This window comes from Accipiter gentilis, chromosome 7, assembly GCF_929443795.1.
Source record: "Accipiter gentilis chromosome 7, bAccGen1.1, whole genome shotgun sequence".
Taxonomy (NCBI): domain Eukaryota; kingdom Metazoa; phylum Chordata; class Aves; order Accipitriformes; family Accipitridae; genus Astur; species Astur gentilis.
Window position 1 is genome coordinate 3,211,679 of NC_064886.1, and position 23,694 is coordinate 3,235,372.

Below are 23,694 nucleotides of genomic sequence, written 5' to 3' on the forward strand. Positions count from 1 at the left end.
GGAGCGTGTGTCAAGCTTCACTTAAGGAAGAAAAAGCTGTTTGGGGGGGGGGGGGGCTCCCACGGCCCCCCAGGTGATTTGGGCGCCCGAACGCACTTGATGAACCCGGGAACCTCTGAGATGAAGCTCCCAACCCCCCAAGAACTGGTACCAAAGTGGTGAGAAAGTGGCTCTGCTCACCGGGAGCGCATTCCCCTCCTTATCCAGAGGATCAGAAGTGATGCCCCGGCTCCCCGTCTATTTTATCCTACCCCATCTCCCGTCTAACTGGAATAATTTCTACCGCCGCCGCTTTTCCGAGACAGCCGCTGAGCGGTTTAGGCTTCTCTTTAAGTCCATGCCATTAAAAAAGCGGCTACAGCAACAGGTGAGCGGGGATTTTTCAGGGGTAGGAGGTGGCGGCCGGTGGCCCCGGGGGGGCTGCAGGCACCGAGCCGCCCAGGCGCGCATCGACCGCGGGGAAGGATGCTCTGCTCCACGGAGCCCGGCGCTGGGGCGAGCCCGGCGGCTCTCCAGGAAAACCTGCTAAGAAAAAAGAAAGAAAAAAAAAGAAAAAAAAAAGAAAAAAAAAGAAAAAAGGCCCCCCACCCCAAACTTTTCCTCTTTAATTCCAGTTACAGGAGGGGGATGGATCCGCTTCGGGAAGCGGAGCGAGAGCTGCACAAATATTGTTTACACCTGCGACGCGAAGCTGGCTGTATTCTGCTCCGCTCGGCTTTAATTGGAAATCTTTTCCGTCTGCCCCAACTCCCGGATCATCTGGGTTTAATAAATTTTCACAACACCCCTGCTGCTCTAGAGAAACTCTGTGGCAGAAGTGGGCTCTGCCCGTGTTTCTGAATCCCAGCAGAAGAGTAATTACCGTAGGAGCAAGAGTGGCCTGGGACTTGTTTTTGGTCCAGGAGAAAGGGGAGGGGGGGACACGGGGAGAGAGAAACCTGGCCATGAAGTGGGGGCTGTAAAGCTTATATATGCGTGTACACACACACACACGCACGTATAGAAAAGCAAGGAGCAAGTGCAAGATCGAAAGCAGAGCCTGTCTTTTTCTGCAGCCACGTGTGCCATTAAAAGCAAATAATTCAAAGTACTTTTAAACCATAAAAACATGGGATCTTTCCCCTTCTGTTACTTTTTTTGGGGGGGGGGGGGGGGGGGGGGATTCAGATCCCGTCTCCCCTTCTCAGATGACCTCGAAGGACCGGTTTTTTCACTTTCCCATGTGTGCGCGTTTGCGCTTTCCGGAAATCAATCTAAAGTTTGTTCAAAATACTAAACTAAAAACAGCGCTGCAAAACCTCCCACGCCCTAAAGAAAGAGAAGAGCCACCCTACCCCCCCCCTTTTTTTTGTGTGTGTGTTTTTTTTTTTTTTTTTAATTTCCATCTTCTTGTGCTCCCCACGGAAAAGATCTCCGGCGAGTTTTGCTGGATCGTGTAGGGGTGTGTGAGCATGTAGAGAAAGGAGGTTTCTGGTGAAGCGGAGCGGGCTGCCGGTGCCCCGACGTGCCGGAGGGCCGGGGACTCTCGGCGGGGCTGCCCGGAGCTCCCGGGGGTGGGGGTCTGGGCTGCCGGCCCCCCCTCCCCTGGAACAGCTCAGCCCCCACGGGGAGTTGTCCCCTCGCAGTGGGGAGCGTTGGGGAAGCGGTGAAGGAGGAGAAGACTTTTTCTCCTTCCAACACCACTTTCTGGAGTGCCGCTCGGATGGAGCCCGCAGCTCCTCGCCCTGCACGTCGGGTGTCGGCTTTAGGTTGGCCGAAGGAGCGAAATTTACTGCTCTCCAAAAGTTTCCCAGGGCTGAGCTCTGGCACGTTTCGGCTGCTTTTTGCAGCCCCCGTACGAAGACAGGGCGGGTGAAGCTCTTCCCTCGCCCTGCGCAGGCAGATGCCAGGGGTCAAACATACAGAGGGGCTGCAGGGGAGGGGGGAAAAAACAAATCACCACGTTCCCAGTCGCCCCCAAACCTCCTAACTGGGGCATTGGGAAAAAAAAAAAAAAAAAAAAAAAAAAAAAAAAAAAAAAAAAAAACCCTGAAGCTCTTCCCTCCTTCCCCAGAAAACCGGTGGGGTTTTAAAATTTCTTTCGCTGCGCTGGGGATAGTTTGGGCTCTGTTTCACGCGAGAGGGAAGGAGTGAAATGAAATTGCCGGGGACACGGTCACGCCGTGGGTTCCCCACCGCGGCGAACCGAAGCTCCTCCGCTGCCCAAACGCGTCGGGAACATCCCCCGTTTAGCAGTTTTTGGGTGGTTTTTTGGTTTTTTTTTTGTAGTCCTGCAGCCCCTGGAAGGAGCGATGCCGGGGAGGGAACGATGCCGGGCGTGGGGTCCCACCGCCCCGCGGGGACACGGCTCTGCCCCGGCCCGGCCGCTCGGGGTCGGGGTGAATTTTCTTGGGCACGTCAAGGGCTCGGGGCTGGTAAGAAACATCACGTACAGGCAGGAGTTGTCCGCTGCCTCCTCTTCTCTTTCATGTATCTCCTGCCTTGGGGTGTGCGTGTGGGGGTTATAGCTCTTTTTAATTGAAACCTAGTAAGGAAAATAGTAATGGATACCAGGCTCCGATGGAGAATACGTGTCCGTGGCTACATGATGAGTGTTAGTTCAGCAGACTTTAAGAAGCCAATTATTCTTCTCTGTCATTTCTCTATTGACAGCAGCCCCTATTAGATTTACCATGTCCTTTTGCAACAGCTGGTCCTCCCCCCGCTTCCACCCCCGGGCCGAGGTATCAATCGATGGCCGGGTGACTTGGTGGCATCTTGAAGCAAACGGGAGCAAAGTGCGTGTCAGCCTCGGTGCCAGAGGCTCCCGGATCCCTTCTTTGCTTTGATGCAACCCGGCGGCTCCCCGTGTGCCCGGTGGGGCTCAGCACCGCTCCGCAGCCCCGGGGGATGCTGCCGCCTGCCCGCCCACCCCGCGGGGCCGGGGGCGAGAAGGAGACCCCGCGGGGATGGGGGGGGGGGGGGGAATGGAGATGGGAAAGGCTCCGGTTCTGGGTTGTTAAAGAACACGGCTGATGGTCAGAGCAGATAAAATCTTTTTCTTTGCCGAGTGCCTTGTTCTACTGGGTCTGGAAGGAGGCGGCGGGGGGGGGGGGGGGGTAATGCCGCATCTGGAGAGCTGGAGGGCTGCTGCGGGAGGAACCGTCCCTCCTCGGTACTGTTGTTGTGTTGTGTGTGTGTTTAAATAATTGAATAAACGTATCCACTCCTTCCCTCTTTCTCCCTCGCACGCAGACACACAAAGACAGCATTGAAAAGATAGATCTGTTTGACTATAGGAAACGACAATTAGTGCTACTTCCTGAGCGGCAAACTGTATGTATACGCCTGGCTATTTAAAAAAAAAAAAAAACAAAAAACCAACCAACCCTTATCCAAATAGTGAACTCTATTTACAATTTCTGCTAGGCCAACAGTGGTGGAAGCAGAAGGATGGGTGTAGAGAGGGTGAGGGATGGAGCAGGGCTTTCATTTTGCCTCTGCCAGCAGCACACTGGTGAGAACAAGAAGACCGGGGGGGTGAAAGGGCCGCCGGGCTGCGTGTGCAGTGGGTGATGCTTTGTGGCAAGGAGAACCCAAGTGGTGCAAAAGCGGCTGGAAAAGGGTAAAAAGAATGCGAGCTGGGGAAGCTGGAGGACCAGCCCCAAACCTTGCTGTGCCCCGGTCGGTGGGGCCGGGCCTGGCCGGGAAGCGGAGGGGAAAGCTGCGGGAGGTGGCTCTGGGTGCTCCTTTATTTTCTTTTCCCGTCGGTGGCAAAGTGGAGGCGACCGGAGAGTGTCAGAGCCGGCTGGGGATGGGGACACGGTGAACATGGGTCTGGTGGGGAGTGGAGGAACTGGGGCAGGGCTGGCGATCCGAGCCCGAGTGATGTTTGTGAGAGGAGTGACAGATCATAATCTTGGAGCCCTGATGTTTGGGCTCCCACCAGAGTCGGCGCCTGGCAGGAGTGGGGGCGAGGCCGGGGGGGTGCTCAGGAGGAGCGAGGAGCCTGGCAGAAGCAGGCGGGGAAGAGTAGCTAGCTGCCAGCGTTGCGGTGACCCTGGGCTGGGGGGACGGTGTTGCCTGACCCCACAGTGGCTCTGCCACGGTCAGTGCCGTGCTGCTCCCATGGGGCTGGGATGAGCTGTGCCAGGGGCACAAGCAGCCTTTCCCGGAGGGTCACATCCCAGCAAGGGCTGGAGGGTGAGAAACGTCTCCGACGGCTGCTTTCCTCTCTTTTTTTTTTCCCTGGTGCTCCAACGAGGCATGTGTAACGCTGGCTTTGGGCTCCCCCCCCGCCCTGCAAAGCCCTGAGCTCGGCTGTGCTGGGAAGGGGACCTGACTCCCCTGCTCCCCCCTCTCTGCTTCGGAGAGATGGGAACAGCCCCTTTGATTGGGCCCAGCCTGCTCAGAGATGTGTTGTTTTTCTTCTCGCTGTTCCTAATGCCTTGCCGTGCTTTTTTGGACCTGGGCTGGTTGTTTTGCAAAGTTTTCGGGCCAGGCTTTCCGTGAAATTCAACTGGCAATTGGAGGAAGGGCTCTGCTGAAGGGAAAGGCAAAGAGTTGCTGTAGTGACCCCCCCCTCCACGCACTCCCCGTAGCAGTTTATATAGTCTGACTACACAGACTCGCTCCCTAAGGGACCCGCTTCATTACACTTGTGGCCTGCGGTACCACCCTGGGATGGAGCTGTGTCAACACGGCCCCCATTTACCGACACCTTTTGCTGGGCTGGGGAAGGGCCTGCACAGGGTGGGGAAGAGTTTCCCTCGGAAGAAGCGTGTAATCGCCGCTCGCCAGACACCCCCCGCGCTCCAGCCAGTATTTACAGCAAACCTGCCAAAGTAAACCAGCCCGCTGCGTTTCATTTCGGATAAACATAGCGCGGCCACGGTGGGGTGTTGCCTTCCGAAGGGCTGGAGACGGAGCAGAGGCTGTGGCGCCGGGGGAAAGGGAGGGAGGAGAGGGATGAATCCTGCAGGGTGCGGGGCGGCTGGCAGGCAGGATGGCTCTGGGCCCCTTGGGATGCTTGGGACCGGCAGCGCAATAAGGAAATGCGTAGATAGGATGCAAAACCCCACTTAGGTTGTGCACGTTGGCCCTGCTCACCCTGCACCAGGGCTCGTCCCCTCCTGCAGAGCACCCGCGAGCACCCAGCACACGCAGGGGCTGCAAGGGACACCTCAGATTTGCTGTCGGAGCAGGGGTTTGCGGCGTACCCCAGGGTACGAATCCCTCCCGGTCGCGCACACCGCCACAACATCTCCACGTACGTGTGTGTAGCACACACGCAGCCCCTCCATGCGTGCGCACACACCCCTCGGAGCTGCTCCCGCAGGCCTGGGAGAAGATGTGTGGGCCTGAAAAGCGGGCTGCCTTTATTTTCCTCTTGCCTCCTTCCTCCAGCTGGCTCTTCAGGCCACCGGGAGAGAGCCAGAGCCTCTCTCCTCCCACACCTCCAACACACACGCACGGGGCAGGCTCGCTGCATGCCCCGAGCTCTCGTGCAAACGCTAAAAAGTTGCTTAGGAGGGTGAAATCTGAGCAAGCGGGGCTCTCCCAGCTGCTCAACCACCAAAGGCCCAGGGTCTGGCCAGCTCCGCTTTCCCCTCCTGCCTGGATTGAACCAGGGAAAACCCAGCGAGGTGCTGGCGATGGCGGCATCAGGGAGCCGAGGAGAGCTGGGGAAGGTGGGAGCCGCTCCCCACACACCCCCCCCTCCCCGGCCTTTAGCTCTTTGCGCTCCGAGATTAGAGAGCCCCGGCCTGGCCGCTCTCCGGGGAGACAGCGGAGACCTTTCATGCCTCTTTGAAGAGCCAAGATAGTGTCGGCCTTGGTGCAAGCCCAGCCTGCAGACGGGCCGGGAGGCGCGGGGGCAGCCGGCTATCTCAGCGGGCTATCACCCTGCCTCCCCCCGCGACCAGCCCCATTCCCATTTCCACCCCGCTCCCGGCACTTCGCTGCTTTTTTTGCCCCCCCCCCCTTTTTTTTTCCTTACCCCCCCCCCTTCCACCCCTTCGCTTTGCCAGTCATTTCTGCCGGCCTCCTTATTTATTTATTTCTGCGCCTCGCTTATTTATTTATTTCTGGCAAAGAGGCGGCTAACAAGTAGCTGGAAGCACTGGCCAATATTTAACTAAGATGGCTGGCCATCAGGTCCCTTTTGTTTGCTTGCAAATTAATCATCCAGCGCGCAGTCGGCGCCAGGGTAGATTTATCACACACAGAAGGGGGAATGAGGCGGCCGAAGGGAGACAAAGACTGTTCGCACCTTCCCGCTTTTGATCTTAGATTAGTGCAGCCTCCCTTCATAATACGAGTCTCCAGGGGGCTTCGTCGGGGAGGTCACTCGGAACTGGCGGAAGTTTGCACGCCATTAGCCAGACGCTGAAATTGGAAATCATAAGCGGCAAACATTTTATTTTCCTGCGCGGGTGGGTGCCGAGCGCGGTGCCGCAAGGTGCGGGGCAGGCGCGGAGAGCGGCAGCGACTCCTGCCTCCGCCGCGGCGCCGAAGGCGCGCACCGGCGGGGCGGGCGCGGGGGTCGGGGCGCGGCGGGGCTGGGAGCGGCCGCGCTTGTCCTGCGGGAGCCCGCGGGCACCTCCCGGTCCCCGGGAGAAAACGGCGGCCCGGCTGGGGCAAATTGCGGCCAACTTCCCGAAGCCGCCGGGCGTTTGTTGTGGGCTCTGGTAAGGGTAAGGCGTAGGCTTTGGGGGATCCCACCACGGCAGCGGCTGGAGACAGGAGCCCGAGAACGGGTTCCGAGCAGAGGTTGCAGAAAAGACTCGCTCCCTCCGCTGATAACGAGCTGCCGAGCGCTGCGCGGGTAGCCAAGCTCCCGGCTTGGTGAAACACATCAGACTTCCCCCCCCCCCCCCCATTCCTCTTTGAACGCATTACTCCCGCTTCCTTTCCTCCCTCCTCCTCTTTTCTCTATCCACCCCCACCCCCGACCAAAGGGGAGATATTTTGGTGAATGCAAAGCGATCCTAGACGCTGGTTACTACAGGGACTTCACCAAGCTGGCGCCAAGCGCTCTTAACCATGTGCGTCAAAAATGCAATGTTAGAAGAGCTAATCACTTTAGAGGTTCCGCTCCCATCTGCGCGCAGCCAGCGCCGAGCCCCCGCGCTCCGCTCCCGCAGGATTATTTTCCCCTCTTTAAAACCTTGGGGGGGGGCGGTCGGGAGATTCCCCCCCCCCCCGGGAGGAGATCCAGCGCTGGGATATCCCGCCTGCCACACGCGTGGGTGCCCCGTGCCCTGCACGCCCACGGCTCCCACTCCCATGCCCACACCCACGCAGAGCCCAAGCCCCCTCTCGCTGCCCAGTCCTGTGTCGTCCCCCCCCCCCCCCCCCCCGGAACACAACTTCCCAGGAGGATCCTGCCCGGCTCTTTCCCTCTGCGTGGGACCGCCGCACACCCACGCGTGATGCTTTTCCCGGGGGGGGGGGGACACGACGGGTGGCTGGCTCCATGAGAGCCCGGGGATGGGGGCAAAGCCGGTGATGGCCCCCCCCGGGCCGGGCCGGGCGCAGGGAAAGCCGCACTTCCCGTCTCCTCCCCGCGCACCTCATGGAAGAGGAGGGGTGTGGGAACGTAACCCTCTCGGTGCCGGTGCCAGCCGAATGGCCTTAATCCCCAGCGCTGAAAAAAGCAAAAAAAAAAAAAAAAAAAAAAAATTATTTTTTTTTTTTTTAAATTTCTTATTTTCTAGCCACCACCACCCCTCCGCTCTTCCCCCCCCCCCCACAAGATTTCGGCAACCGCCGGGCCCGAGGTTGAGCCCGCCTCGCCGCAGCCCTGCAGCCGCCCACGACAACAATAATAACGGCGGCCGCGGCCGCTGAAGCAGCCAGAGCCGGGGGGGGGGGGGGGGGAGACCCACGGACACCCCCCCCCCCCCCACCCCGGGCCGGCTCCCTTCCTGCCCTCCCCACCACTCCTAGATTTTTGGGGAGAAGGAAAGCGCCCGGCCCCCCGGCCTGGAGGTTCTGTCTCGTTAAAAGCAAGCTGTTTTCCCCGGGGGGGGGGGGGGGGAGAAGGGAACGGGGGAGGTGACACGAACCCCCGCGGGTTGCGGGGACCGGCGGCAGCCGCGACGCGGCGGGGATGGGCGCCCGAGGTGGGTCCGGAGCTCCAAGGGGGGGTGGGGTGGGTGTCAGCCGGGGTGTCCCCCCCCCCCTTCTCCGCTACGGGCCGGGAGGTGGCTGCCGCGGCAGTACGGGGCGGGGGGGGGGGGGGGGGCACCCAAACCCGGACCCCCCCCCCCCCACCTCCCGGTCCCCCCCCCCCCCCGCGTCCTCGCCGCCTTTCGAGCGCTGCCAGCAGCCGCTTGCTTTGAAAGCTCCTACGGAGCGCCCTGGAAATGCCCAGCCTGCCATCTCACCGGGGCTGGGGGGGGGGGGGGGCGAGGCGACCCTAAGACCCCCCCTCCCACCCTCCACCCCCCTCCCCAGCTCCCCCCAAGCAGAGGCGGGTGCTCCCGGCCGCCCTCCCCGAGCGCTGCCCCGCTCCCTCCCCTCTGCTCCTGTTGACATATTCACACGGCCCGGAGTACTAGTGATGCTTTGCTGCAGCGTTACAGTTTCCGACACCTTCTTTTTATAACTCGGCTCTGTCCCCCTTCCACTCGACCTGTCAAAACCACGCCTATGGAGCCACACAATTGGTCCGAAAGCGTCAAAGAGCCAATCAAGGAGGCTCCAGCTCCCTTGTAACCCACAACACATCCATACAATCTGGTGCACGCAGAGCCCAGACTCACAGGGAATTCTCAGAGCTGAGAGGCTCCTTCTCCCTCTCTCTCTCTCTTTCTCTTTTCCTCTCTTTCTCCCCTCCCCTTTTTCTCTTCCTTTCTCTTTCCCTCTCTCTTTCTCCCTCTCTCCTTTGCTGGAGCGCTGCTGGAGAGGAGACAAGAGTGTAATTCTTCCAGATTTTTTTTTTTTTTTTTTTTTTTAAGGCAGAGCGAAAGAGAAAGAGAGGGGGAAAAAAAATAAAAAAAAAGGAAAAGGAGGAGGGTGAAAGAAAGAAGAGATCCTGATGGAAATCAGGGCACCCTGACCAGCTCCTGCTTGGAGAGGGGGAAAGGCGAGGCGGAAACGAGATTTCCCTACAAGTTTTTGCTGCTGAAGGTTGCTCAGGAGCCTTCCTCGGTCGGCGAGGGGGGGTGGGTTTGTTTGCTTCTTTCTGCTTTCCCTCCCTTCCCAGCCTCTGCTCCGCAGCCTGACCGTACGGAGGAAAGGTGGAGGGGTGGGGGGGAGGGGGGGGGGAGAGCCAGCCACCCAAAAAGAAAACCCAGCTTCGAGCCGTCACCCTCCGCCACGAAAGAAGAGAAGGGGGACTGAGACTAAGAGAAAGAAGAAGAAGAAGAAAAAAAAGGATCTCGGCTTGTCCAGCCCTTCTGCGGCAACAGGAGCAGACAGCGAACCCGGTGGATTTTTTTTATTTTTTTTTTTTATTTCCCCTTCTTCGGCGTTTCTTTTCCAGCGCAAGGACTTCCACTCAGGAAAAAAAAAAACAAAAAAAAACAACAAACCAGCCCAAACCGCAGAGACCGAACACAAAAAAAAGCAAGACTAATAATGAACAATCCTGTTAATCCGCTGTCCCGAGGGCTGGGGATGTGCCCCGGCTCGGGAAGTTGTAGGCTGTAGAAGTTCTGCCTCTCCCCCATGTACTGTGCTGTCTAGAGCTTGTTTCCCCCCACCCTATTTTTTGGTGCTTTATTGCTGTTACTGTTATTATCTTAATTTTTCTTCTTCATGATGTGCTGTTAGAAACCACTCCGGGACTACTCCAGCAGTAGGAAGACCGAGGAGTGGAGTGGATGAATATACCGATGAGAGATCCAGTAATCCCTGGGACAAGCATGGCTTATCATCCTTTTTTACCTCACCGGGCACCGGACTTTGCCATGAGCGCTGTGTTGGGACATCAGCCTCCCTTCTTCCCGGCTCTGGCTTTGCCTCCCAACGGGGCGGCCGCCCTCTCCCTTCCCGGGGCTCTGGCTAAACCCATCATGGATCAGTTAGTGGGGGCTGCAGAGACTGGTATCCCCTTTTCTTCTCTGGGTCACCAGGCAGCAGCCCATCTGAGGCCTTTAAAAACTCTGGAACCAGAAGAAGAGGTGGAAGATGACCCGAAAGTGCATCTGGAAGCTAAAGAGCTTTGGGAGCAATTCCATAAAAGAGGCACGGAGATGGTGATTACCAAATCGGGAAGGTAGGTTTGGGTCGGGGGTTCCTGCCTTCCCCCCCCCCCTCCTCCTCTTCTCCCCCCCCACCCCTCAGTCTCTGCACCCCACCTGGCTGCTCCAGAGCAAGGCTCTTTCACCGGCGCCTTTCTCCATCCATAAAGCTCTTTTCACCTGGAATTATGGACAGTTTTAGGCAGCCGAAGAGGCGAGCCCATCTGGGGCACCACGCTGCGGGGAAAAAGCTCGACCACGAACCGGCCCTGCTCGGTGTGTGCAGGGGGGCGAGAGGGTCCCTTCATGGTTCAGTAGCTTAATACTTTCTGGATAAGCCTGGTAGCAGAAAGAAAATAATTTGGGGTTGGAAAAGCAGCTGGCCTGATTTCAGCCTGGCTACCCGTAGTTTTGCTTCCTTAGGAAAGAGAAGGGGGCACAAAGGCAAAAAATTATTTGGAGCGGCGTCTCGCTGCTGGCAGGGCAGGAGCTGCAGGAGGGCAGATAGGCTCGGCTTATCAGTTGCCTCGCTTGTGCCTCTCTTTGCTGGGATCTAGGCGTGCATTTGCGCTGGCTAATTCTATCTGGAAGGGCACGAAAAGCTTGACAAAAGTCCCCAGCGGTTCTGCAGCCGCTGCCGTAGTGGCAGGGAGGGTTTTGCTGCCTGTCCCTGCATTTCTGTAACCTTCGCGTGGGAATGAATGAACACGCACGGCGCGTCCACCCTCGGCATTTCTGCTTTTTATAGGTCTACCCATCCGAAATGCCTCTCTATATTCGCTGCTCCCTGCCATCCCTGCTCTTTTTACAACTCTGCCTATTGCTGCGCTGACACGTAGGGAGAAAACCCCCTTCGCACCTGGGCGTTTTTCTAAGGGACTCTCTTAGAAACCTCCCCAGCAATTTGCGTGTAATTTGCCAGGAGAATTACTCGAGGAAGCCACTCCTGAAAAGCCTTCTTAGATGGCCTTCAGCTGCCTTGCTGGAGCTTCACCTACTCGCAGAGCACCAGTTGCAGGCTACAGGCTCAGGAGAAAAAAAAAAACCCACCAACCTAAGAGCAGCAAGGAGGAGAAAAAAAAAAAAAAAAATCCCCTCGCCCGTTTTACTGCTTTCCCGAAGTTTTCTCTGTTAATTGTGGTCAAAAGTTGTTTGGTTTTTTTTTTTTTGCGCGAAAGCCTCGGCGAGCATTAAGCGCTCTTAACGTGTTGCAAAGTCATGTGTTTCCTTTTAAGTTGAGATTGCTGAATGCCAACCGCTCGATATAATAAACAGCAAATTTGTGGTATCCTGTTGCAGTTTCGAGCTGGACTTAGGAGCGGAGGGGAGCGGGGTTTGCAGGGAACCCTCAGCACCAAGGGGGGATCACCGGGAGGCTGGAGCGTTGGGAAAGCCACGGCAGCCACCCTGTCCTCACTGTAGGGTTGGTTTTTTTTCCCTCCTCCTCCTCTGTAAAGTGGAAAAACTCCCCTCTCCGCTCTTCATCGGTGGACTAGGGTTATACTAATGCGGAATATTTATTTTATCGGGGTGTGATCTGTTCCCCTTTCTTTGTTTAGCAGACGAAAAGGGAACTAACGAGAGATCGAGAGCCCTTAAACGAGGCTTTGCTGTTTAGGAATGGCAGAGGGTAGGCGCCTGCTGATTTCTAGGCAACACGTACCTCTCCCCTCTGCCTCCCAGCCCAGGGACCATTTTTTCTCCTGAAACTTTTAAGCGTTTGAGAAACCTTTTTGCTGGGGCGGGGGGGGGGGGGGGGGGGGGGGGGGGCTGACACACTCGCGACTTCTCCGCTTCTAAGAGCTGAAGCGATTGCTCGGTAGACGCGTTACCGAGATTCAGAAGCTTATTTAAACGCTGTGATTAATTTTATTTTATTTTGGTCTTGTCTTTTCTTTACCTCCCCCCCCTTCCCCTCTCTGCCCATAGGAGAATGTTTCCTCCGTTTAAAGTGAGATGCACTGGACTGGATAAAAAGGCCAAGTACATTTTATTGATGGATATTGTGGCGGCTGATGATTGTAGGTACAAATTCCATAATTCCCGGTGGATGGTAGCCGGCAAAGCTGACCCTGAAATGCCAAAGAGAATGTACATCCACCCGGACAGCCCGGCCACCGGCGAACAATGGATGTCCAAAGTCGTCACCTTTCACAAGCTGAAGCTCACTAACAACATCTCTGACAAGCACGGATTTGTGAGTGCCTTTTACACCTTCCTTTGCTCCCCCCTTTTCCCTTTCCCTCCCTCCCTGCCTGCCTGGCTGGAGCGGTGGGTCCCGTTGGGGGGGGGATCTCCCCGGGAGCACAGCGGCTGCTTGGCCGGAGCCGTGCCCGCAGCCCTGGTGGGCTGCCGAAATGGGGGGGACAAGGGGGAATAAATCCCCCCCTTCCACTCACACGGGGGACGTGCATCTGTCCGCTTCGTAATATTCCCTCATTTTTCCTGTTGCTGAGGTCAGGATTTAACACTCGAGGTTATTCTCTAACCTCTCCGTGCCATTCAGCATTAACTTTAGAGATATATTTCCAGCACAGTGCAACTCGATATTTCTCAGAGCTGTGCTGACTTTATGTATCTATTTAATTATTTTTTTTAATAAAGTCGATCACACTTTTTAAGCGTAGGAAAATGATATGCATGTGTGTATAAAGGGCTTAAAGGCCTAAGTACGCAAACATTTAAATATATATTAATCTGGATAATGTAAAGCAAGCCGGAGTGAAAATAAACAGGGACCAAAATCAGAGGTCAAGTTGCCCATTCATGTCTATCCACTCCTTTACATTTACTGGGTGTGCAGAGATAAAAACTTACCCTAAGAGTGAAATCAAACAAACCTGCTGATAAGTGCTCTGACGATCCTGGCCATTTCTTTCTATTCCTGGGAAAGCCTCCGCCTCGGAGCCGGGGGGTTGCTGGTGGTGGCCGCGGTCGGGGGATCTCTAATGTGCCGAAGATTGCATTTGCTGGCTGTGATTTGATTAGACGATACATTTTTGCCTTTCGTAGAAGGCCTTAAGTGGATTGGGGCAAGCAATTAGACCCAGCCAAGGCTCTCGTGGTGGTGTTGCTGTTCTAGCTGCTGAGGCTTCTTTACTTGATTTTAAATTTTGTATTTTATTTTTTTTCCCCCACTTTGAAATCAAAAGACATTGCAGCCAGAGCCCAAACAGCTTCTCCCCCTCTCCTAGGAGAGCTCTGCTGGGATTCCCCCCCCCCTTCCCCTCTCCGAGAGGTCCAGCGGAGAGCCTAACCCCGGCGAGCTGGAGCTGTCAGTGCTTTTTTTGTTGGATGCTGCAAGGCGTGTGCGTGTGTTTGGAGTGTGCTCGGCGGGGAGGAGGAGGAGGAGTGAGGGGAGGAAGGAGAGGGAAGGCAAATTAGGAGGAGAAAGTGCCGATGGCTGGGGAAAGTGCGAGGGGGTGCTGCTCCAGCTGACCGTCTTCTTCCCCCCCCCTCTCTGTTGCCGGCCGCTGCCCACCCCCGCACCCCCCCAGACCATTTTAAACTCCATGCACAAGTACCAGCCCCGGTTCCACATCGTCCGAGCCAACGATATTCTCAAGCTTCCCTATAGCACGTTCAGGACCTACGTTTTCCCGGAGACCGAATTCATCGCAGTGACCGCATACCAGAATGATAAGGTAAGGAGATTAAGAAAGGATTTGTTTTACGTGTTTTGGCTTTTAAGAGAGCTTTTACTCTGCATTGTTCCCTTAAAAATCATGAAGCCCATCCCGTTCCTCTCTTTCTTTCACCCCCCCAAACCTCCTTGCTCCAACTTTAGGAAGGCGCCGGGGGAGGGGGGGTCGGGCACTTTGCTCCCACCGACCTCGGGGTAGGCAATTAAAAGGGAGGTCTGGGGGGGGGGGGGTGTTTAGGGGTTTTTTTTTCCGCTCCCCGCTATGGGGAAAGGGGTAGGATGAGGTGGGGATCGCTGCTCTCGGTGTGGATTTAATCTAAGAGGCATCAGGGGGGGAAAAAAAAAAAAAAAAAAAAGAAAAAAAAAAAGAAACGGCTCCGTGTGTCGAAAGACAGAGGGGGGAGAGCAGCGGGGCTGGAGATTTTGTAATTCTTCCTGGCCTTTGTGCTGTTTTAGCTCCTTTAACAGCAATTGGCAATAAGGCTGGAGCGCACGTCTGGTTCCTATTATTATTATATTATGATATTTTTTTTTGCATCCTGCAGTGTTTTATTATTTTTTGTGGTGCAGAAATATGCTCTGATCAGAGAGGGGTATCTCGCTTGAATTTAGCTGGAAGGTCTGAAAGAGCCAGTGTGAGAAAGTTTTGCAGCGCTGCAGACGCTGCCTTTCCATTTCTGCTGGTTTATTGTCACTTGCGACCAAGGTGGTATATTTGGAAGAGTGGCAAATGGTGAATTTACGGTAATTAAGTCAAGTGGAAGGAAGCGAAGGAGCCAAAAAAGGGGCTTTGATTTTTTTTTTTCCCCCGTCTATAAATTATTACTTTGCGTGCGTGTGCGTTAAGTGCAGAAGGTCGGGATGTGCAGCGCCCGCTCGCTGCAGCTTCCCTGTGCCTCTCTCTGCCCCTTCGCATCCTTCACTATTAAAAATCAAGGGGTGAAGGGGGGGGTCTGCACCTCGGTTTCCAAAAAAGCCGCTTCTCCCTCGGGGCTCGGGCTATTTTCCTCTCTTTCTGCGGCCGGGCGCTTACAAGGAAACGGAAAGAAACGCGTGTACAGAGAGTAGACTTTGCTTTGGGACTTATCAGCAGGGCTGTTCGCCCCCGGTCTATCAGCTGGGGCCGGCTTGGTTGAAGGACAGAAAGGAACATATTTGTCTGATTGCCATGAAATCGCCTGGAAAGCGGCGTGCGGGAACGGCGGGGAGCCCTCGGCTCCGGCGTTGGGGGAACCGCCTCGCCGGCAGGTCAGAAGGCAAGACCAGGATCACCTGGATTAAAAGTCCTGCTGGTTTTTAGCAGTGGGTTTTCCTGCTCTTTCCTGATCCTGTGTGTGCGGCGAGGGCTGGGGGGGGTAACTCGGGAGCCGGGGTCGGTCCTGCCCAAGTTGGGGTTTGCTTTTCGGGGTCTCGCTCTCCTCTCAATTTGGAGGGTTGCGGTACTTCCAGCCCGATGCGGGAGGAGAGCAGCGGGCAGGCGGGATTCCCATCCCCATCCCAGTCCCCATCCTCGCCTCCCGCATCCCGTTATAGCGAGGGGAGCCCCCGGCCGGGCTCGGAATCCGCCTCCACGCAGGCACGGGGAGTCGCGGGGTGCTCCGCACCCCCCCCCGCCCCAACCCTCCAAATGCAGAAAGAAACAGCCATTCCCTATGATAACCTGAATCCCGAGGAAAGCCCCAAGCATTCACCAAAAAACTTACACACACACACACCCCCCCAAAAAAAATCAGCTGGCTCCTGGCACCCCCGGCGCCCCAACACACACGCACACGCGGAGCATAATGCGATTATATAAAGTATTTTATTATAGCAAGGGGGTGGGTATGATTCCTTTGCGGTTTAATTACGGCATTTAAAGAGTTTTAAGCGCAGGCATAACTTGCATGGATCGCATTGCACGGCTAAATTAATTCCGATGCGGTGGCAGCAACACGGGGCTCTTTCATTGCCACCACAGCCCGGGTCACCGACCAGTCCGGCCGGGGGATTGGGTGCGAGCTGCCTCCAAACCGGCTCAGGAAAACACAAAGATTCACCCCAAAACCTGGGACCTTTGCCCCCTGCCCTGTCTTGCTCCTGCCGGGGTCCTGCCAGCCCTGGGGGAACTCGGGAGAGGGTTGGTTTGTTTTTTTTTCTGTTGTTTTTTTAATACAAAATCTCCTTATTTCTGCCCCAACCCCCTGCCTATTTTTTTTTTTCTCCATCCTATAGATCACTCAATTAAAAATTGACAACAACCCCTTTGCCAAAGGTTTTCGAGACACCGGGAATGGAAGGAGGGAAAAAAGGTGAGTCTGGATAGATTATATATAGGCGCCTCGTTTGGTTTTTGCGCGTGAAGCTCAGGACACGAGCAGAGGTCAAAATCACCTCGCCTGGCCTCCAAACCACACTTCTCCCCGCCAAAATTCATAAGGATCTTGTCGTTAATGACACCAAACTGATTGCATGGGAATTCTTTCCTGCTTTCCGTGTTTATTTTTTACATCGCAGGGGATGGTTGGCCAAAGGGATGGTGGTACATTTCTCACCGGAGAAAGAAGTTTCCCTTCAAATTTTGAGAGGGAATATTACAGTATAGTTTGTGTCTGGGACTGGGAAAGAGGGAGAAGTGAGGTCAGAGCTGATCGCTGGTTGAATCTCCTCTGGCATTTTCCCGGGGACTGTATCGAAAAGACTAAAGTGTGGAGGAGAAATATGTAAATAAACTGTTTTGACAGAGGTGTCTCATGAATATGGAAGTAATTAATGATAGAAGATTCTTTATTTTTTCCAAAAGCAGCAGTTTGTGCCCCTGGTAGACAGACGGACAGAACTCATTTTAATGGGGCTCAAGATTTTTATTTTTAATAGTGGAGAAAATAGAGAAAGGGATGATTTTTTTTTTTTTTTCTTTGACGGGGCATATGTCTTTGTTTTGCTTTGTTACAGCAGACAGGATATTTTAGCTATTTGCACTCGGGCTTAGATAATGAATAAATCTGTCTGTTCATCTTTTTTTTTAACCAAAAAAAAAAAAAAAAAAGGCGGGGGGGGGGTGTAATATAAAACAAGAGGCCTTTCTCCCTGCCCAGCACTGAGCCCAGCACACACACATACACACACGCACGCCAGCTCCTCTTGTCCATCAGTATGAAAATAAAGCCAACACTGGAGCCACAGGACGGAAATGATTTCTAATTTCTCTCTAAATATAAATAGATTTTTACTCCGGGTTAATTGTTGGTGAAAAGATTACATAAAGTGCCTAACAAAATAACCACTTCCTAGCAATCTTAGCAACCATTAAGATGGCTCATATCTCTGGAACATCCTCGCCTTTTAAAAGCTAATCTCCGGGGAATGCTTCCCTCTCCCCTCCGCCCCTTGTCTTTAATATCTGCCCTTGCTGAGAGCTGCTCACCGCTTCCAAGAAATCTCCTCTCATTAGCAGCCAAGTCCTGCCTGCGAGAAAACGCGTTCCCCCTCGAGGGGACCTTGGCCCTTCATTCCCCCGCTCGAGTCGTCCCCAAATCGGAACTCCAGAGGGGGCTGGGGAAGGGCTGGGGGGTCTCGGAGGGGGGGTCCCGGGGGGGTGCCGGGGTCCGCTCGCCCAGCGGGTGCGTGTGCCCGTAGGAAGCAGCTGACCCTGCAGTCCATGCGGGTGTACGACGAGAGGCAGAAGAAGGAAAACCCCACCTCGGACGAGTCGTCCAACGAGCAGACGGCCTTCAAGTGCTTCGCCCAGTCCTCCTGCCCCGCCGTGCCCGCCGTCGGCACCTCCAGCCTCAAAGGTGAGACCTGCGGCCCCCGGACCCCGCCGGGCCCCCTCGGGGGGAGCCTGGGTGCCTGCTCCGTGGGGGGATGGATCCTGGCCTGCGCCGCTGCCTTCTGGCACTGGCCTGCCTTCCCTCCTGCCTTCCTTCCCTCCCTCCTTCCCTCCCTCCTTCCCTCCTTCCTTCCCTCCTTCCCTCCTGCCTTCCCTCCTTCCCTCCCTCCCTCCCTCCCTCCCTCCCTCCCTCCTTCCCTCCCTCCTTCCCTCCTTCCTTCCCTCCTTCTCTCCTGCCTTCCTTCCCTCCTTCCTTCCCTCCTTCCTTCCCTCCTTCCCTCCTTCCTTCCCTCCTTCCTTCCCTCCTTCCTTCCCTCCTTCCTCCCTCCGTCCGTCCCTCCTTCCTTCCCTCCTTCCTTCCCTCCTTCCTTCCCTCCTTCCTTCCCTCCTTCCCTCCTTCCTTCCCTCCTTCCTTCCTTCCCTCCTTCCTTCCCTCCTTCCTTCCCTCCTTCCTTCCCTCCTTCCTTCCCTCCTTCCTTCCCTCCCTCCTTCCCTCCCTCCTTCCCTCCCTCCTTCCCTCCCTCCTTCCCTCCCTCCTTCCCTCCCTCCTTCCCTCCCTCCTTCCCTCCCTCCTTCCCTTCCTTCCCTCCTTCCTTCCCTCCTTCCTTCCCTCCTTCCTTCCCTCCTTCCTTCCCTCCTTCCTTCCCTCCTTCCTTCCCTCCTTCCCTCCCTCCCTCCTTCCCTCCCTCCTTCCCTCCCTCCTTCCCCCCTTCCTTTCCCCCCTTCCTTTCCCCCCTTCCTTTCCCCCCTTCCTTTCCCCCCTTCCTTTCCCCCCTTCCTTTCCCCCCTTCCTTTCCCCCCTTCCTTTCCCCCCTTCCTTTCCCCCCTTCCTTTCCCCCCTTCCTTTCCCCCCTTCCTTTCCCCCCTTCCTTTCCCCCCTTCCTTTCCCCCCTTCCTTTCCCCCCTTCCTTCCTTTATCTTTCCTTCTTTTCTCTGTTTTATCTCTGCTCTCTTCTCTCTCCTCCCTCTTGCTTCTTTCTCTTCTTCATCTCTTTTCTTTTCCCCTCCCTCTCTGTCCTTCTTGCTTTTGTTATCTTTCCTTCTTTCCTTCTTTCCTTCTTTCCTTCTTTCCTTCTCCCCCTCTTTTCCAGTCTTTCTCTCCTTCTCCCTCTCCCCCCGGCCTCCCTCTCCCCCTGCCGCACATTCATTCCTCCCCTCCTTGGTTCAGAAAGGAGCCAGCTCCGAGTCAAAGGAGCAAAGACAGACCACGGGGCAAAAGTTCAGAACTGGAGTCACTCCATTAATATTCCTCTCTGAATCTGTTATTAGAGGAAGGATCTTTCCCCTGGATACAGTCCCGAACTTTGTTATAGAAAAGTCGCCCTCGATTTCTCTCGGTGCGGGGTTGGGAGCTGTCTGCAGCTCTCACATGTATTAATCCATCCAGGGGCGGGGGGTACAGGGGGAGGAGGAAACAACCTCTTTTTTGTTGTTGCTTTACTCATTTGTTTAAAGTCCTGCCGAGCCGAGGGGAGGGGACCCGAAAAGCAAACCAGAGCTTCGCACCTGGGGCGCTGAAATTAGGAGATGAAGTGCAGAGGAATCCAGCGAAGCTGTGCATGCGTTTGGGGAGGAGGAGGAGGGGGGTGATGGAAGGGGGGGTGGAGGGGGATGTTCAAAGTTTGTCCATCGAAAGGGCTGAAAACTTTGGAAAAGTTCTTGGGAGACATATTCCCGAGGCTCTCCAACCCCGTCTCCCTGCCCCCCCGCCGGGGGGGGGTGTCCCCGGGGACTTCCCGCCACCCGGGCACCACTGGGTGGGTGTATTTCTTTATATAATAATAAAAAAAAAAAAGGAAGTTTTTACATCTAAAGCTCTGGCCGGCCAGGAACCCTCTCTGTCCCCTCTCCCAGCCCGATGGGGAGGATTTTGGGACGTGGGGTGCCGGATCCCAGCCCCGGGCTCCCTTTGTCTTGCAGATCTCTGCCCCAGCGAGGGAGACAGCGACGCGGACAGCAAAGACGATCCCTTGCTAGAAGGCAACGAATCGGGCAAAATCAGCACGACCACCGCCACCACCCCAGCGCCGGCCAGCTCCGCCGCGGCGGTGGGAGACGACCCCCGGGAGAAGGGGGGCAGCCCCTCCAAAAGCCACTTTTTCCCCAGTGACTCGGTGGGAAGTCGAAGCCGAGAGAGAACGGAGAAAGCCCCTCCGGACTCTCGGCACAGTCCGGCTACTATCTCTTCCAGTACCCGGGGGGGAAGCCTGAGCGGCGAGGACCTGAAAAGCCCCCTCAGGGATGGCCCCAAAGTAGATGAGAACCGCCTGTTGGGTAAAGAACCCTTCGCCCCCCTCACGGTGCAGACCGACAGCACGGCCCACCTGAGCCAGGGACATTTGCAAAACCTCGGTTTCCCCCCTGCCCTGGCGGGCCAGCAGTTCTTCAACCCGTTGGGGAACGGGCACCCGCTTTTGCTGCACCCTGGGCAGTTTGCCATGGGGGGGGCTTTCTCCGGTATGGCCGCTGGTATGGGTCCCCTGCTCGCCACCGTCTCGGGGGCGTCCGCCGGCGTCTCGGGACTGGACAACACGGTCATGGCCACGGCGGCGGCCCAGGGACTTTCGGGAGCGTCGGCGGCTGCTTTGCCTTTCCATCTGCAGCAGCACGTCCTGGCTTCGCAGGTACTGCAACCCCCCCGCACCCCCCCAAACCCCCCGTTACCCGTCCTGAGCAGGGGGGGGGGAGCTCCGTTTCGGGGGAAGGATGGGGGCAGCGGGGCAGGCTCCGGGTTTTGGGGGAAAAATCAGAGGTGGGAAAGGCCTGTGGCTGGGGGGGGGGGGCCAGCTTGAACTCCCGGAGCTTTTCCACCCGCCCCGCCGTCCTCTCACTCCTGTGCTCCCTATGACACTGTGCCGGGGCCAGGCCTCTGCCCCCCACCCCAACTCCGGGGGGGCTTGATGCCCCCCTGGGGCTGTCCCGGTACGGGACACGTTGCAGCCTGTGGAGCGGAGCCACTGTCGGGGCAGAGGGAGAAGCCCTATGGGGGGGTGGCTGTACCTGCGGGGACTGTAGGGTCACGATATTCCCAGCGGGAAGGGGGGACTGTGCAGAACAGCCCCTCGTCAGGGGCTGCTTTGGGGGGGGGGGGTGCAGGTTTTCACCCCCTCCGTGGGCAGCAGCAGCAGCTTGGCCTCTTGTCAGCTCCCCCACCGGCGCGTGGGTGGGAGGGTGGGTGCTGGCGGGGGGGTGCCGTGGAGCATCCCCCGGGGTGGGGGGGGTGGATGTACAGGCCGGTAAGCCTTTCCCTTCTCTCTCCTCCCCTCCCGCAGGGCCTGGCCATGTCTCCCTTCGGAAGCCTCTTCCCCTACCCCTACACCTACATGGCGGCAGCGGCCGCAGCCTCCAGCGCCGCCTCCGGCTCGGTGCACCGGCACCCCTTCCTCAACGCCGTACGCCCGCGCCTCCGTTACAGCCCCTACCCGCTGCCCGTCCCCCTGCCCGACGGCAGCAGCCTCCTCACCACAGCCCTGCCCGGCCTGGCCGCCGGTTCCGGCGATGGGAAAACCGGGGGGTTGACCACCAGTCCCGGTTCCGTACCCCTGGACTCCGCCTCGGACCTCACCAGCCGCTCGTCCACCCTCTCCTCCGGTTCCGTCTCCCTTTCCCCCAAACTGGGAGCGGACAAGGAGGCGGCCACCAGCGAACTGCAAAACATCCAGCGCCTGGTCAGCGGGCTCGACCCCAAGCAGGACAGATCCCGCAGCGGCTCCCCGTAACCCCCCCCCAGCCTCCGGGAGCTCATTTCAAATCAGTCTCGCAGTGCACTTTGTTTGAAAGAAACCACATCCTCCACCCCGCGAGTGTTTTGGTTTGGTTTGGTTTTTTTTTTTTTTTTTATCCCCCTCCTTTATTTTGTTTTTTTCTTCCCCTTTCTATTTTTATTTTTTTTTTTTTTTAAATATAAAATCCCCCCGCGTTGTGCGCGCGCTTAGCAGCAAAAAGGTATCTGGCGAAGCAGGGGGGTGAGGGTAGGGAGAGGGTCGGGGATGGGGGAGCGGAGCCGAGGTGGGAGAGCTGGGTCGGAGGCTGCTCGTAGGGAGCAGGCTGGCTCGGCCGGGTCACCGGCGGGGTTGTGGCATCCTCCTTTTTCTTTTTTTTTTTTTTTTTTTTTTAAACTGTGTAAAAAAAAAAAAAAAAAAGCCAAGAAAAAAACAACAGGAAAAAAAAAAAGAAAAAAACACCTAAAAGCAAAAATAAAACAAACAAAAAAAGCAAACAAGCGTATGAATACAAATTAAGTAAGAGAAGTGATTTTTTCTTTCCAAAAGAGAAGTGTGTAAGTAACTCGCATATCGGTTCTTCAACAGTTGTTTCCTGGGCGGGTTGTTAGCAACAACCCCCTCAGTCAATATTAAGGGAAGCTGTGTGTTTAAAATATTCTTGTGATGTCTGAGAGCCAGTCGGTGGCTTTTTTTGCATGTTCCATAGTAGTCTGCTTTTTTTTGTGGGGGTGGGTGGGTTATTTTTTTTATTTCGGTGGGGTTTTCTTGTTTATTTTTAATGCTCGTTTCAAATCCCAGGGAAAAAAATAATAATAACAATAATAATAATAAAAACAAAAATAAGACCCTCGTCCCTCTACCTTAAACATCCTCCCTGTAGCAACCACAATAAGAAGTGTAGTTGGAAAGAAAAAAAAAAAAAAGGTGAATTTATTTTATCTAAAAACGTCTGTAGCTTGACTGTAGGTTTATCACAGCTTTCCCTCTTTAATTGTATATGCAATAACAAGGTTTAAACATACTGAGAAGAAGAGAAGAGCGGACACTATTATTAAAACAAAGTATTTATGTAATTATTTGATAACTCTTGTAAATACGTGGAATATGAATACTCGAAATTAAACTTTAATTTATTGACATTGTACATATCTCTGTAAATACGACTGCAGCTGTCTTTTTTTTTTCCTTCTGTTTTTATTTTTAGTCGTTTTCATTTCAAGGTCGTAATTCCTTTAAACATACAGCCCGACCCAGAAGAGAAATACCCCCATTTCTGAGGGCTCACTTTTAAATCGGAGTTCACCCCAGAAAACCTGACCTCATCCTTTTGTAAAGGAGCCGAATGCAAAAGGCAAAGCAGAAACAAACAAAATTAATCAAAGACCTTAAAAAAAAAACCAAACAAAAGAGAGAAAAAGAAAAAGCAATGTGCCATCGTAGCTTTTAATCCTCGATTTCTTCAGTGTTCAAAGCGCTACTTTCCGTATAAAACATCAACAACAAAAAGATTATATACGTTAATACACGACAACAGGCTTCTCCAGTGGCTTGAGAGAAAAAAGATGAAGATTCTAGGATTTTCTTTACTTTGTATTATTTTTCCCCATTTCCTTGGTGTGTCAAAAACCAACCCCACGATGGAGTTTTACTACTGTGCTTATTGTTGTCTTTGTTTGAGTGAGTGCATATTTTCTTGGCTTGAAAGTCAGGTGCTCAGAGCTGGTTCAAAGAAAAAAAAAAAAATGAAGGTATATTTTGTGTTATATAAATGTTGAGAAGTTCTTGCTATTTTTTTTTCTGTAATTTTTTTTTTTTCCCTTTTAAAAGTCACTGAAGTTTCAATAAATTTTTATTGAAATGTCTTGGGCGTATTGTGAAATGCCTCCACCCCAACCCTCCCGAAAGTGCCTGGGAGGATGGAGGGGTTGACAGATATATATCCCTCTTCTGCCTTTCTCCTCCACCCCCCGTCCCCTTCCCAATATTGAGATATTTCTCCTGGAAGGAGCTAGTACGAACCAGTCGGGATGGTGTCGTTTGAATTGTTGGTGGGGAAGTACGAGTTTTAAGCAAGCTGTTTAATGTACCTTTTCCGTCTTCAGCCCTCTCGCTTTTAAAGTCAATCCAGAGGCTACTAAGTCACCTCTTTTAATGGAACAATATTAAGTGGCGTTTGAAAAGTTAATGAGAAAGGCTCAGCTATGCTTTTATCTGTCATAAATTAATAACGCAAAAGTGAAGAATTAGAGAATAGATCGGTTAAATTTTAATGCAGTGCCCTCCTCCGAAGTTTCCAGGTGAAGCGCTCAGGAGTTGATGGTGTTGCTGGGCTCGTTTTCCCTCCCG

The 23,694-nt window shown here is 54.8% G+C and overlaps 1 protein-coding gene across 1 annotated transcript; it reads left to right on the top strand.

Moving 5' to 3' along the window:
- The first annotated feature begins 8,551 nt into the window (after positions 1-8,551).
- On the top strand, positions 8,552-22,755 carry TBX3 (T-box transcription factor 3). Its single transcript, XM_049806238.1, has 8 exons — positions 8,552-9,149; positions 9,760-10,204; positions 12,099-12,366; positions 13,667-13,813; positions 16,027-16,103; positions 17,431-17,588; positions 19,544-20,247; positions 20,896-22,755. Exons 2-8 carry the CDS (start codon positions 9,810-9,812, stop codon positions 21,340-21,342), a joined length of 2,196 nt encoding a protein of 731 aa, XP_049662195.1. The 5' UTR covers positions 8,552-9,149; positions 9,760-9,809; the 3' UTR covers positions 21,343-22,755.
- The last annotated feature ends 939 nt before the right edge of the window (positions 22,756-23,694 follow it).